The 13961-nt window shown below is 42.2% G+C and overlaps 2 protein-coding genes across 2 annotated transcripts in view; both read right to left on the bottom strand.

The window, feature by feature from the left end:
• The window catches only part of LOC135507237 (transmembrane protein 192-like), a 44844-nt gene extending 40937 nt beyond the window's left edge, over positions 1–3907 (bottom strand). The window contains exons 1-2 of the mRNA XM_064926833.1: positions 3746–3907; positions 2125–2277 (exon numbers count right to left, since the gene is read on the bottom strand). Of these exons, the coding sequence (XP_064782905.1) occupies positions 2125–2277; positions 3746–3775 (183 nt within the window). The 5' untranslated portion in view covers positions 3776–3907. The remainder of the gene's footprint in view (positions 1–2124; positions 2278–3745) is intronic.
• An 852-nt stretch (positions 3908–4759) lies between these two features.
• The window catches only part of LOC135506629 (LIM and calponin homology domains-containing protein 1-like), a 171309-nt gene continuing 162107 nt past the window's right edge, over positions 4760–13961 (bottom strand). The window contains exons 25-27 of the mRNA XM_064925950.1: positions 6678–6786; positions 6438–6540; positions 4760–6092 (exon numbers count right to left, since the gene is read on the bottom strand). Of these exons, the coding sequence (XP_064782022.1) occupies positions 6067–6092; positions 6438–6540; positions 6678–6786 (238 nt within the window). The 3' untranslated portion in view covers positions 4760–6066. The remainder of the gene's footprint in view (positions 6093–6437; positions 6541–6677; positions 6787–13961) is intronic.

Genomic DNA, 13961 nt, shown 5'->3' with positions numbered 1-13961 from the left:
GGATGTGTGTGTGTGTTTCCACTACAACAGGGATGTGTGTGTGTGTGTTTCCACTACAACAGGGATGTGTGTGTGTGTGTTTCCACTACAACAGGGATGTGTGTGTGTGTGTTTCCACTACAACAGGGGTGTGTGTGTGTGTTTACACTACAACAGGGGTGTGTGTGTGTGTGTGTTTACACTACAACAGGGGTGTGTGTGTGTGTGTGTTTACACTACAACAGGGGTGTGTGTGTGTGTTTACACTACAACAGGGATGTGTGTGTGTGTTTACACTACAACAGGGATGTGTGTGTGTGTTTCCACTACAACAGGGATGTGTGTGTGTGTTTCCACTACAACAGGGGTGTGTGTGTGTGTTTACACTACAACAGGGGTGTGTGTGTGTGTTTACACTACAACAGGGGTGTGTGTGTGTGTTTACACTACAACAGGGGTGTGTGTGTGTTTACACTACAACAGGGATGTGTGTGTGTGTTTACACTACAACAGGGGTGTGTGTGTGTTTACACTACAACAGGGGTGTGTGTGTGTTTACACTACAACAGGGGTGTGTGCGTTTGTTTACACTACAACAGGGGTGTGTGCGTTTGTTTTACTACAACAGGGATGTGTGCGTTTGTTTACACTACAACAGGGGTGTGTGCGTGTGTTTCCACTACAACAGGGATGTGTGCGTGTGTTTCCACTACAACAGGGATGTGTGTGTGTGTTTCCACTACAACAGGGGTGTGTGTGTGTGTTTCCACTACAACAGGGGTGTGTGTGTGTGTTTCCACTACAACAGGGGTGTGTGTGTGTGTTTCCACTACAACAGGGGTGTGTGTGTGTGTTTCCACTACAACAGGGGTGTGTGTGTGTGTTTCCACTACAACAGGGGTGTGTGTGTGTGTTTACACTACAACAGGGGTGTGTGCGTTTGTTTTACTACAACAGGGATGTGTGCGTTTGTTTACACTACAACAGGGATGTGTGCGTTTGTTTACACTACAACAGGGATGTGTGCGTGTGTTTACACTACAACAGGGATGTGTGCGTGTGTTTACACTACAACAGGGATGTGTGTGTGTGTTTACACTACAACAGGTATGTGTGTGTGTGTTTACACTACAACAGGTATGTGTGTGTGTTTACACTACAACAGGGATGTGTGTGTGTTTACACTACAACAGGGATGTGTGTGTGTGTTTACACTACAACAGGGATGTGTGTGTGTGTTTACACTACAACGGGGATGTGTGTGTGTGTGTTTACACTACAACGGGGATGTGTGTGTGTGTGTTTACACTACAACGGGGATGTGTGTGTGTGTGTTTACACTACAACGGGGATGTGTGTGTGTGTGTTTACACTACAACGGGGATGTGTGTGTGTGTTTACACTACAACGGGGATGTGTGTGTGTGTGTTTACACTACAACGGGGATGTGTGTGTGTGTGTTTACACTACAACGGGGATGTGTGTGTGTGTGTTTACACTACAACGGGGATGTGTGTGTGTGTTTACACTACAACGGGGATGTGTGTGTGTGTTTACACTACAACGGGGATGTGTGTGTGTGTGTTTACACTACAACGGGGATGTGTGTGTGTGTTTACACTACAACGGGGATGTGTGTGTGTGTTTACACTACAACGGGGATGTGTGTGTGTGTTTACACTACAACGGGGATGTGTGTGTGTGTTTACACTACAACGGGGATGTGTGTGTGTGTTTACACTACAACGGGGATGTGTGTGTGTGTTTACACTACAACAGGGATGTGTGTGTGTTTACACTACAACAGGGATGTGTGTGTGTGTTTACACTACAACAGGGATGTGTGTGTGTGTTTACACTACAACAGGGATGTGTGTGTGTGTTTACACTACAACAGGGATGTGTGTGTGTGTTTACACTACAACAGGGATGTGTGTGTGTGTTTACACTACAACAGGGATGTGTGTGTGTGTTTACACTACAACAGGGATGTGTGTGTGTGTTTACACTACAACAGGGATGTGTGTGTGTGTTTACACTACAACAGGGATGTGTGTGTTTACACTACAACAGGGGTGTGTGTGTGTGTTTACACTACAACAGGGATGTGTGTGTGTGTTTACACTACAACAGGGATTTGTATACCTGCAGCAGCAACAGCAGGACAGCAGGACAGTGTGTGGGGAGAGTTTTGAATTCTCTCCTGATAGCAGACTGCAGGGCATCATGGGAGATCAGCGGTCCATCCACTAAAGGGTCCTCCTCAACACTCTGAGACACATCTACTGATGAACTGACCTGTCTCACACACACACACACGCACACACACACACACATATCAGCTTTGCACTTTATCATGGTTAAACTCAAGAATGGACTCTTGGATTTACACAACGGAAAATATATATTTACACTTTAAATTGTAAATCAAATCCAATGTTATTTGTCACATGTGCCTCACAGTGAAACACTGAATACAACAGGTGTAGTAGACCTTACAGTGAAATGTTGAATACAACAGGTGTAGTAGACCTCACAGTGAAATGCTGAATACAACAGGTGTAGTAGACCTCACAGTGAAATGCTGAATACAACAGGTGTAGTAGACCTCACAGTGAAATGCTGACTGACAAGACCTTAACCAACAACGCAGTTGAGAAAAAAAAGAATGTACAATGTAGGTAGTTAAATAAAAATAAATAAAATAAAGGGATGTCCTTGTCTCATCGCCAGCGACTCCTGTGGCGGGCCGGGCGCAGTGCGCGCTAACCAAGTTCTCCAGGTGCACGGTGTTTCCTCCGACACACTGGTGCGGCTGGCTTCCGGATTGGATGCGCGCTGTGTTAAGAAGCAGTGCGGCTTGGTTGGGTTGTGTATCGGAGGACGCATGACTTTCAACCTTCGTCTCTCCCGAGCCCGTACGGGAGTTGTAGCGATGAGACAAGATAGTAACTACTAACAATTGGACACCACGAAATTGGGAAGAAAAGGGGGTAAAATAAAAAAGTGACTATGCAAAGATAATAACAGAGAGTTGCAGTGGTATGAAAGAGGGGGAATGTAAATAGTGGCCATTTGATTAGATGTTCAGGAGTCGTATGGCTTGGGGGTAGAAACTGTTTAGAAGCCTCTTGGACCTGGACTTGGGGCTCCGGTACCGCTTGCCGTATATCCTCACTTGATCTATTTTGTATAATGTTTATAAAGTGTAAATTCTGTCTCGGTATGTTGTCTATGGCTAGCAGCACCATATCACACCACATCGCCAAGTCGAATTCTGAGTATGTGTAAAATGTACGAATAAAGGGGTTTCTGAAAGGTTGTGACTCTTGAGTTTATCAGTGGTTTAAAGTATATTTACTTTTACTCAAATATGACAATTGTGTTCTTTGTCCACCAGTGGAGTGTATAGACTTCTAGCTAACCCAACAGCGCCCCCATCGGGCGACAAGGTGCCAACACACAACCCGAGAGAAACAACAAGGACTTGGCTCACTAACGTCCCGTCTCAGTCTCACCTTGTAGAGAAAAGACAGCATATGAGCTGTAACGTTTTCAAATGTCCTATTCGCTGAAGACTCGGTGGTTTTGTTTAATCTCAGATAGTAACAGAGGTAACGTTAGTTATGTATCTACCGAGCTATCTATCGCCTTCTTCCGGTCTATACCTAATGGAAGGATAACTTACAAGCTCACCGACTGGCTACCTAATGTTATCAGTTAGTGTCTGGACCACAATACGGGACAGTTCAGTATCGTGACTTACTGCATGGTGCGACATCCCTTCCGATTCCATGGTGTGTTGAAGTCGCACAGGTTAACTCGTCAAGAGAAAGGTTTATAAAGCTAAATACACACAGAATGTTTCATTTAAAAAGCGTCTGTTTTAGCGGATAGCCTCATACTCTGCTTCCATGTGACAGCGGTGTTCCTCTGTTATTGGTCCGGTCGGGCAGCCCACTGCTCCATATACGGTTCCACCTTGTAGTTTTCTCTGTTGCGTTTCACCCCCGATTACAAATAATTCTCTTCCTTTCAATCATTTCCAAGACCACACAAAAAGGTTTTTAACATTGTTTGTTTGATATTGTACCATGAAATACAATATAACCTCCTGTCTGTAGTTACAGTGAGAGGATTCATGTATCTGTCGACGAGGACTGTGTTGTTTTAAATGATAAAAGGTAAGAGACCTCGCTGTCTGTAAATTCAGTGTCTGGATATTTAGGTTTGATGTGCAGTAAGACCAAAGATGTGTATAACTGACACTGTGGTGCCGCTGCCAAAGTTTATTATGTTACCATTTGACTCTGTCTCTACCATTACCATCCACAGGAAGGCAACTTTTTCCCGACTGCCTCGGCTTGTGTCAAACAAGTGGATGGCCACCAGGTTGTGCCAATACCCCACGCATCATTTATCATAGCCTTGGTTGTGTATACAGTCTATATATGGCGACCTTCAGCGTTATGATTGATGAGTGCAGAACAGCAGCATTGTTAGGAGACCTGTTGAAGCTAGGAGTTTGTCTCAAATGGCACCCTATTCCATACATAGTGAACTACTTTTGGCCCTAGATGATACAATAGACTCAAGAATAAAACAGAGCTCACAGACAGAGCCGCGGGAAGCAGGGAGCTGAAGGTGATGCAGCATCCCCAGTACAGCTGTTTGTAGGGAGGAAACAAATCTGTGTCCCCCACCAGAAAAACCCCTCAGCACCCCCAAACTACTTCCCGCGGCTCTACTCACAGATGACCAAGAGATATCAGACAACGCATTGAACATATTGTCATTTTATTGATAAACACACATTGCTATAAAAGCTATGAAGCTGGATCAATTCAGTTTGTCCTTTAGGAAATGTCAGCAGAAAGAACAGTCTAAAGTAGCTTCCTCTCCTCTCTTCTGTCCTCCTCTCTAATCTCTCATCCCCTCTCCTCTCTCTTCCTCTCCCATCCCATCTTCCTCTCGAATCTCCTCTCCCATCCCATCCCCTCCTCTCCTCTCCTCTCCACTCCACATCTATCCAAAGCATTTGATTGGTGTAAGAAATAGGCCTAAAAATGCCACAGGACAAGAGACTGGGCATAAACAGGAAGCAACAGATAACTTTGTCTCATTCATTGGTTGTAAGTCGCTCTGGATAAGAGCGTCTGCTAAATGACTTAAATGTAAATGTAAATGTTGTTCTTAGAAGTAAAGGTCCAATCAGGTGAGAGAAAGAGGGAGAGGGCAGGTCAATGTGTAGTAATATTTGCTGGTATAGGACTGTGCTTCACATTGAACTAAAACAACTCACACACACATGCACACAAACACACACACACACGTAAACACTACACGTGTGCTATCCCTCTCACTCTCGTCTTAAGGCAGAGTATGATGCAAAGCTCTAAAACACGTCAGAATATCCTTGGTATTAAATGGTAATAATAACATCCAATAATAACTAAAGCGATCATGCATCCTTATTGCTCTCAGAGTAATGAACGCAGCATAATGATGTACATGATGATCAGGTGAACATTAGAATAAAGACAAAGCTTTTATCATTACACAACAACATGGAGGAGAGGCATACGGTAACCATAACAACTATATGTGGTAGTCAGGGCTGTCGCTAGGTAACACAGCCTAACTACCGTTAACAACAACAACTAACACGGTCTTCGTTCATGCAAAATACTTAAAACACAAAACAGAGTTATTAAGGCATTATGATTGTGAGTGAACAGTAGCATTTAGCAGTTAGCATCCGTTAGCATTTATCATTTAGCTAATTTGACAGTAAGGTAGGTAGCTACTACATTCCAACTGCTGCTGGTGTTAGCATGTAGCATGTGTCTGAGTGTGCTGTTGTAGATCAGTGGTTGTGCTTCAGGTCTCTGTAATCAAGTCAGTCTGGGAAAAACTGGTTGATCAGCTACAACGCTAGCACTTAGCAGTTAGCCTCCATTAGCATCAGTTAGCATCAGACAGTTCAGTCTCCATGACATCATCTGGGAGAAGTTTGTGTGCCCAGTTAAGAGAATTCCACAGCGTTCCAGAATGTTGTGAAGGGTTCCAGATGCAGGCTGTAGCCAATCACAGCGTAGTCGGCTGGCCAACTGCTGCAACCAGGAAGTGACAGAGATGACATGAGGTTTGATGATCAGTTATAACAACAATACATTAGTGGTGCAGTTATAATAGTTATGTGTGTGTGTGTGTGTGTGTGTGTGTCTGTAGGTTTTGTTTGTCTCAGCAGTGAATTCATTAGGTGTGTCTGTGTGTGTCCGTTGGTTTTGTTAGTCTCAGCAGTGAATTCATTAGGTGTGTGTGTCTCACCGTGTGATGTGGCATAGCAGTCGTGACAGCTCAGCAGTGAATTCATTAGGTGTGTGTGTCTCACCGTGTGATGTGGCATAGCAGTCGTGACAGCTCAGCAGTGAATTCATTAGGTGTGTGTGTCTCACCGTGTGATGTGGCATAGCAGTCGTGACAGCTCAGCAGCCCGTTACGGATCCTAACTTCTGTTCCTGAACTGGTGTCACCTAGCTGCACCTTACACACTCCACACTAACAAACACACAGAAAGGTGAGAGAGAGAGAGTAATGTGAGAGCACTGTATGTGTGTGTGTGTGTGTGTGTGTGTGTGTGTGTGTGTGTGTGTGTGTGTGTGTGTGTGTGTGTGTGTGTGTGTGTGTGTGTGTACCTTAAAGCAGGTTAGGTGGAAGTACAGGCCCAGCGTGTCGATGTTCATTGCTGTTCCTTTCCCCAGTGCCTGATTGCAACCTGAACACTGACGCTTACCACTCACACACCTATACACACACACTCACACAAATATACACACACACTCACACAAATATACACACACACGCACACACACACACACAAATATACACACACACACGCGAAAACAAAATAACATTTAACTGCTGCAAATCAAATCAAATGTTATTAGTCAAATGCGCCGAATACAACAGGTCTGTAGACCTCACAATGAAATGCTGACTGACCAGCCCTTAACCAACAGGTGTAGACCTCACAGTGAAATGCTGACTGACCAGCCCTTAACCAACAGGTGTAGACCTCACAGTGAAATGCTGACTGACCAGCCCTTAACCAACAGGTGTAGACCTCACAGTGAAATGCAGACTGACCAGCCCTTAACCAACAGGTGTAGACCTCACAGTGAAATGCTGACTGACCAGCCCTTAGCCAACAGGTGTAGACCTCACAGTGAAATGCAGACTGACCAGACCTTAACATACAGGTGTAGACATCACAGTGAAATGCTGACTGCCCAGCCCTTAACCAACAGGTGTAGACCTCACACTTTGGGGGGTAGAAGCTGTTGGCTTTGGGGGGTAGAAGCTGTTGGCTTTGGGGGGGTAGAAGCTGTTAGCTTGGGGGGGTAGAAGCTGTTGGCTTGGGGGTAGAAGCTGTTTAGAAGCCTCTTGGAACTTGGCTTGACGCTCCGGTACCGCTTGCAGTGCGGTAGGAGAGAGAACGGTCTACGACTTGGGTGGCTGGAGTCTTTGACAATTTCTTAGGGCCTTCCTCTGACACCGCCTGGTATAGAGGTCCTGGATGGCAGGAAGCTTGGCCCCAGTGATATACTGGGCCTTACACACTACCCTCTGTAGTGCCTTGCGGTCGGAGGCCGAGCAGTTGCCATACCAGGCAGTGCTCTCGATGGTGCAGCTGTTGAACTTTTTGAGGATCTGAGTACCCATGACAAATCTTTTCAATCTCCTGAGGGTGAAAAGGTGTGGTCGTGCCCTCTTCACGACCGTTTTGGTGTGTTTGCACCATTCTAGTGTGTTGATGATATGGACACCAAGGAACTCTCTCAACCTCCTCCACGACAGCCCCGTTGATGAGAATGGGGGCGTTTTCTCTCTCTCTAAACAGTTTTCCCCAAATAAACGACTGCGATGAAAAAACAACCGGGTTCCTGTTAAATGAAACAACTTCCTTTCCATGTTCTACAGTCTATATATAAACACCTGTTAAACAGAACAAAACATCTCATACAACCTATACCATAACATACAGGCTACAGGCTACATACAGGCTACAGGCTACTAGTCAACATACAGGCTACAGGCTACTAGTCAACATACAGTATATATATAACCACCTGTTAAACAGAACAAAACATCTCATACAGCCTATACCATAACATACAGGCTACAGGCTACATACAGGCTACAGGCTACTAGTCAACATACAGTATATATATAAACACCTGTTAAACAGAACAAAACATCTCATACAGCCTATACCATAACATACAGGCTACAGTCTACTAGTCAACATACAGTATATATATAAACACCTGTTAAACAGAACAAAACATCTCATACAGCCTATACCATAACATACAGGCTACAGGCTACATACAGGCTACAGTCTACTAGTCAACATACAGTATATATATAAACACCTGTTAAACAGAACAAAACATCTCATACAGCCTATACCATAACATACAGGCTACAGGCTACATACAGGCTACAGGCTACTAGTCAACATACAGTCTATATATAACCACCTGTTAAACAGAACAAAACATCTCATACAACCTATACCATAACATACAGGCTACAGGCTACATACAGGCTACAGTCTACTAGTCAACATACAGTCTACAGGCTACATACAGGCTACAGGCTACTAGTCAACATACAGTCTATATATAACCACCTGTTAAACAGAACAAAACATCTCATACAACCTATACCATAACATACAGGCTACAGGCTACATACAGGCTACAGGCTACTAGTCAACATACAGTATATATATAAACACCTGTTAAACAGAACAAAACATCTCATACAACCTATACCATAACATACAGGCTACAGGCTACATACAGGCTACAGGCTACTAGTCAACATACAGTATATATATAAACACCTGTTAAACAGAACAAAACATCTCATACAACCTATACCATAACATACAGGCTACAGGCTACATACAGGCTACAGTCTACTAGTCAACATACAGTATATATATAAACACCTGTTAAACAGAACAAAACATCTCATACAGCCTATACCATAACATACAGGCTACAGGCTACATACAGGCTACTAGTCAACATACAGTATATATATAAACACCTGTTAAACAGAACAAAACATCTCATACAGCCTATACCATAACATACAGGCTACAGGCTACATACAGGCTACAGGCTACTAGTCAACATACAGTATATATATAACCACCTGTTAAACAGAACAAAACATCTCATACAGCCTATACCATAACATACAGGCTACAGGCTACATACAGGCTACAGTCTACTAGTCAACATACAGTATATATATAACCACCTGTTAAACAGAACAAAACATCTCATACAGCCTATACCATAACATACAGGCTACAGGCTACATACAGGCTACAGTCTACTAGTCAACATACAGTATATATATAACCACCTGTTAAACAGAACAAAACATCTCATACAGCCTATACCATAACATACAGGCTACAGGCTACATACAGGCTACAGTCTACTAGTCAACATACAGTATATATATAAACACCTGTTAAACAGAACAAAACATCTCATACAGCCTATACCATAACATACAGGCTACAGGCTACAGTCTACTAGTCAACATACAGTCTACAGGCTACATACAGGCTACAGTCTACTAGTCAACATACAGTATATATATAACCACCTGTTAAACAGAACAAAACATCTCATACAGCCTATACCATAACATACAGGCTACAGGCTACATACAGGCTACAGTCTACTAGTCAACATACAGTATATATATAACCACCTGTTAAACAGAACAAAACATCTCATACAGCCTATACCATAACATACAGGCTACAGGCTACATACAGGCTACAGGCTACTAGTCAACATACAGTATATATATAAACACCTGTTAAACAGAACAAAACATCTCATACAGCCTATACCATAACATACAGGCTACAGGCTACATACAGGCTACAGGCTACTAGTCAACATACAGTATATATATAAACACCTGTTAAACAGAACAAAACATCTCATACAGCCTATACCATAACATACAGGCTACAGGCTACATACAGGCTACAGGCTACTAGTCAACATACAGTATATATATAAACACCTGTTAAACAGAACAAAACATCTCATACAGCCTATACCATAACATACAGGCTACAGGCTACATACAGGCTACAGGCTACTAGTCAACATACAGTATATATATAAACACCTGTTAAACAGAACAAAACATCTCATACAGCCTATACCATAACATACAGGCTACAGGCTACATACAGGCTACAGTCTACAGGCTACTATTCAACATACAGTATATATATATAAACAACTGTTAAACAGAACAAAACATCTCATACAGCCTATACCATAACATACAGGCTACAGGCTACATACAGGCTACAGTCTACTAGTCAACATACAGTATATATATAAACACCTGTTAAACAGAACAAAACATCTCATACAGCCTATACCATAACATACAGGCTACAGGCTACATACAGGCTACAGGCTACTAGTCAACATACAGTATATATATAAACACCTGTTAAACAGAACAAAACATCTCATACAGCCTATACCATAACATACAGTCTACAGGCTACATACAGGCTACAGGCTACTAGTCAACATACAGTATATATATAAACACCTGTTAAACAGAACAAAACATCTCATACAGCCTATACCATAACATACAGTCTACAGGCTACATACAGGCTACAGTCTACTAGTCAACATACAGTATATATATAAACACCTGTTAAACAGAACAAAACATCTCATACAGCCTATACCATAACATACAGGCTACAGGCTACATACAGGCTACAGGCTACTAGTCAACATACAGTATATATATAAACACCTGTTAAACAGAACAAAACATCTCATACAGCCTATACCATAACATACAGGCTACAGGCTACATACAGGCTACAGGCTACTAGTCAACATACAGTATATATATATAAACACCTGTTAAACAGAACAAAACATCTCATACAGCCTATACCATAACATACAGGCTACAGTCTACTAGTCAACATACAGTATATATATAAACACCTGTTAAACAGAACAAAACATCTCATACAACCTATACCATAACATACAGGCTACAGGCTACATACAGGCTACAGTCTACTAGTCAACATACAGTATATATATAAACACCTGTTAAACAGAACAAAACATCTCATACAGCCTATACCATAACATACAGGCTACAGGCTACATACAGGCTACAGTCTACTAGTCAACATACAGTATATATATAAACACCTGTTAAACAGAACAAAACATCTCATACAGCCTATACCATAACATACAGGCTACAGGCTACATACAGGCTACAGTCTACTAGTCAACATACAGTATATATATAAACACCTGTTAAACAGAACAAAACATCTCATACAGCCTATACCATAACATACAGGCTACAGGCTACATACAGGCTACAGTCTACTAGTCAACATACAGTATATATATAAACACCTGTTAAACAGAACAAAACATCTCATACAGCCTATACCATAACATACAGGCTACAGGCTACATACAGGCTACAGGCTACTAGTCAACATACAGTATATATATAAACACCTGTTAAACAGAACAAAACATCTCATACAGCCTATACCATAACATACAGGCTACAGGCTACTAGTCAACATACAGGCTACAGTCTACTAGTCAACATACAGTATATATATAACCACCTGTTAAACAGAACAAAACATCTCATACAGCCTATACCATAACATACAGGCTACAGGCTACATACAGGCTACAGTCTACAGTCTACTAGTCAACATACAGTATATATATAAACACCTGTTAAACAGAACAAAACATCTCATACAGCCTATACCATAACATACAGGCTACAGGCTACATACAGGCTACAGTCTACTAGTCAACATACAGTCTATATATAAACACCTGTTAAACAGAACAAAACATCTCATACAGCCTATACCATAACATACAGGCTACAGGCTACAGTCTACTAGTCAACATACAGTCTACAGGCTACATACAGGCTACAGTCTACTAGTCAACATACAGTATATATATAAACACCTGTTAAACAGAACAAAACATCTCATACAGCCTATACCATAACATACAGGCTACAGGCTACTAGTCAACATACAGTATATATATAAACACCTGTTAAACAGAACAAAACATCTCATACAACCTATACCATAACATACAGGCTACAGGCTACATACAGGCTACAGTCTACTAGTCAACATACAGTCTATATATAAACACCTGTTAAACAGAACAAAACATCTCATACAGCCTATACCATAACATACAGGCTACAGGCTACAGTCTACTAGTCAACATACAGTCTACAGGCTACATACAGGCTACAGTCTACTAGTCAACATACAGTCTATATATAAACACCTGTTAAACAGAACAAAACATCTCATACAGCCTATACCATAACATACAGGCTACAGGCTACTAGTCAACATACAGTATATATATAAACACCTGTTAAACAGAACAAAACATCTCATACAACCTATACCATAACATACAGGCTACAGGCTACATACAGGCTACAGTCTACTAGTCAACATACAGTCTATATATAAACACCTGTTAAACAGAACAAAACATCTCATACAGCCTATACCATAACATACAGGCTACAGGCTACATACAGGCTACAGTCTACTAGTCAACATACAGTCTATATATAAACACCTGTTAAACAGAACAAAACATCTCATACAGCCTATACCATAACATACAGGCTACAGGCTACATACAGGCTACAGTCTACAGGCTACTAGTCAACATACAGTATATATATAAACAACTGTTAAACAGAACAAAACATCTCATACAACCTATACCATAACATACAGGCTACAGGCTACTAGTCAACATACAGTCTACAGGCTACTAGTCAACATACAGGCTACAGGCTACTAGTCTACATACAGGCTACAGGCTACATACAGGCTACAGGCTACATACAGGCTACTAGTCAACATACAGTCTACAGGCTACATACAGGCTACAGGCTACATACAGGCTACAGGCTACATACAGGCTACTAGTCAACATACAGTCTACAGGCTACTAGTCAACATACAGGCTACAGGCTACTAGTCTACATACAGGCTACAGGCTACATACAGGCTACAGGCTACATACAGGCTACTAGTCAACATACAGTCTACAGGCTACATACAGTCTACAGGCTACATACAGGCTACAGGCTACATACAGGCTACAGGCTACTAGTCAACATACAGTCTACAGGCTACAGGCTACATACAGGCTACAGGCTACTAGTCAACATACAGTCTACAGGCTACAGGCTACTAGTCAACATACAGTCTACAGGCTACTAGTCAACATACAGGCTACAGGCTACTAGTCTACATACAGGCTACAGGCTACATACAGGCTACATACAGGCTACAGTCTACTAGTCAACATACAGTCTACAGGCTACAGGTTACTAGTCAACATACAGTCTACAGGCTACAGGCTACATACAGGCTACAGTCTACAGGCTACTAGTCAACATACAGGCTACAGGCTACATACAGGCTACAGTCAACTAGTCAACATACAGGCTACAGTCTACTAGTCAACATACAGGCTACATACAGGCTACAGTCTACAGGCTACTAGTCAACATACAGGCTACAGGCTACTAGTCAACATACAGGCTACAGGCTGCTAGTCAACATACAGGCTACAGGCTACATACAGGCTACAGTCTACAGGCTACTAGTCAACATACAGGCTACAATCTACAGGCTACAGGCTACTAGTCAACATACAGTCTACAGGCTACATACAGGCTACAGTCTACAGGCTACTAGTCAACATACAGTCTACAGGCTACAGGTTACTAGTCAACATACAGGCTACTAGTCAACATACAGGCTACTAGTCAACATACAGGCTACA

The sequence above is a fragment of the Oncorhynchus masou genome, chromosome 20 (assembly GCF_036934945.1).
Source record: "Oncorhynchus masou masou isolate Uvic2021 chromosome 20, UVic_Omas_1.1, whole genome shotgun sequence".
Classification (NCBI taxonomy): Eukaryota; Metazoa; Chordata; class Actinopteri; order Salmoniformes; family Salmonidae; genus Oncorhynchus; species Oncorhynchus masou.
This window is presented reverse-complemented; position numbering and strand designations above follow the sequence as displayed.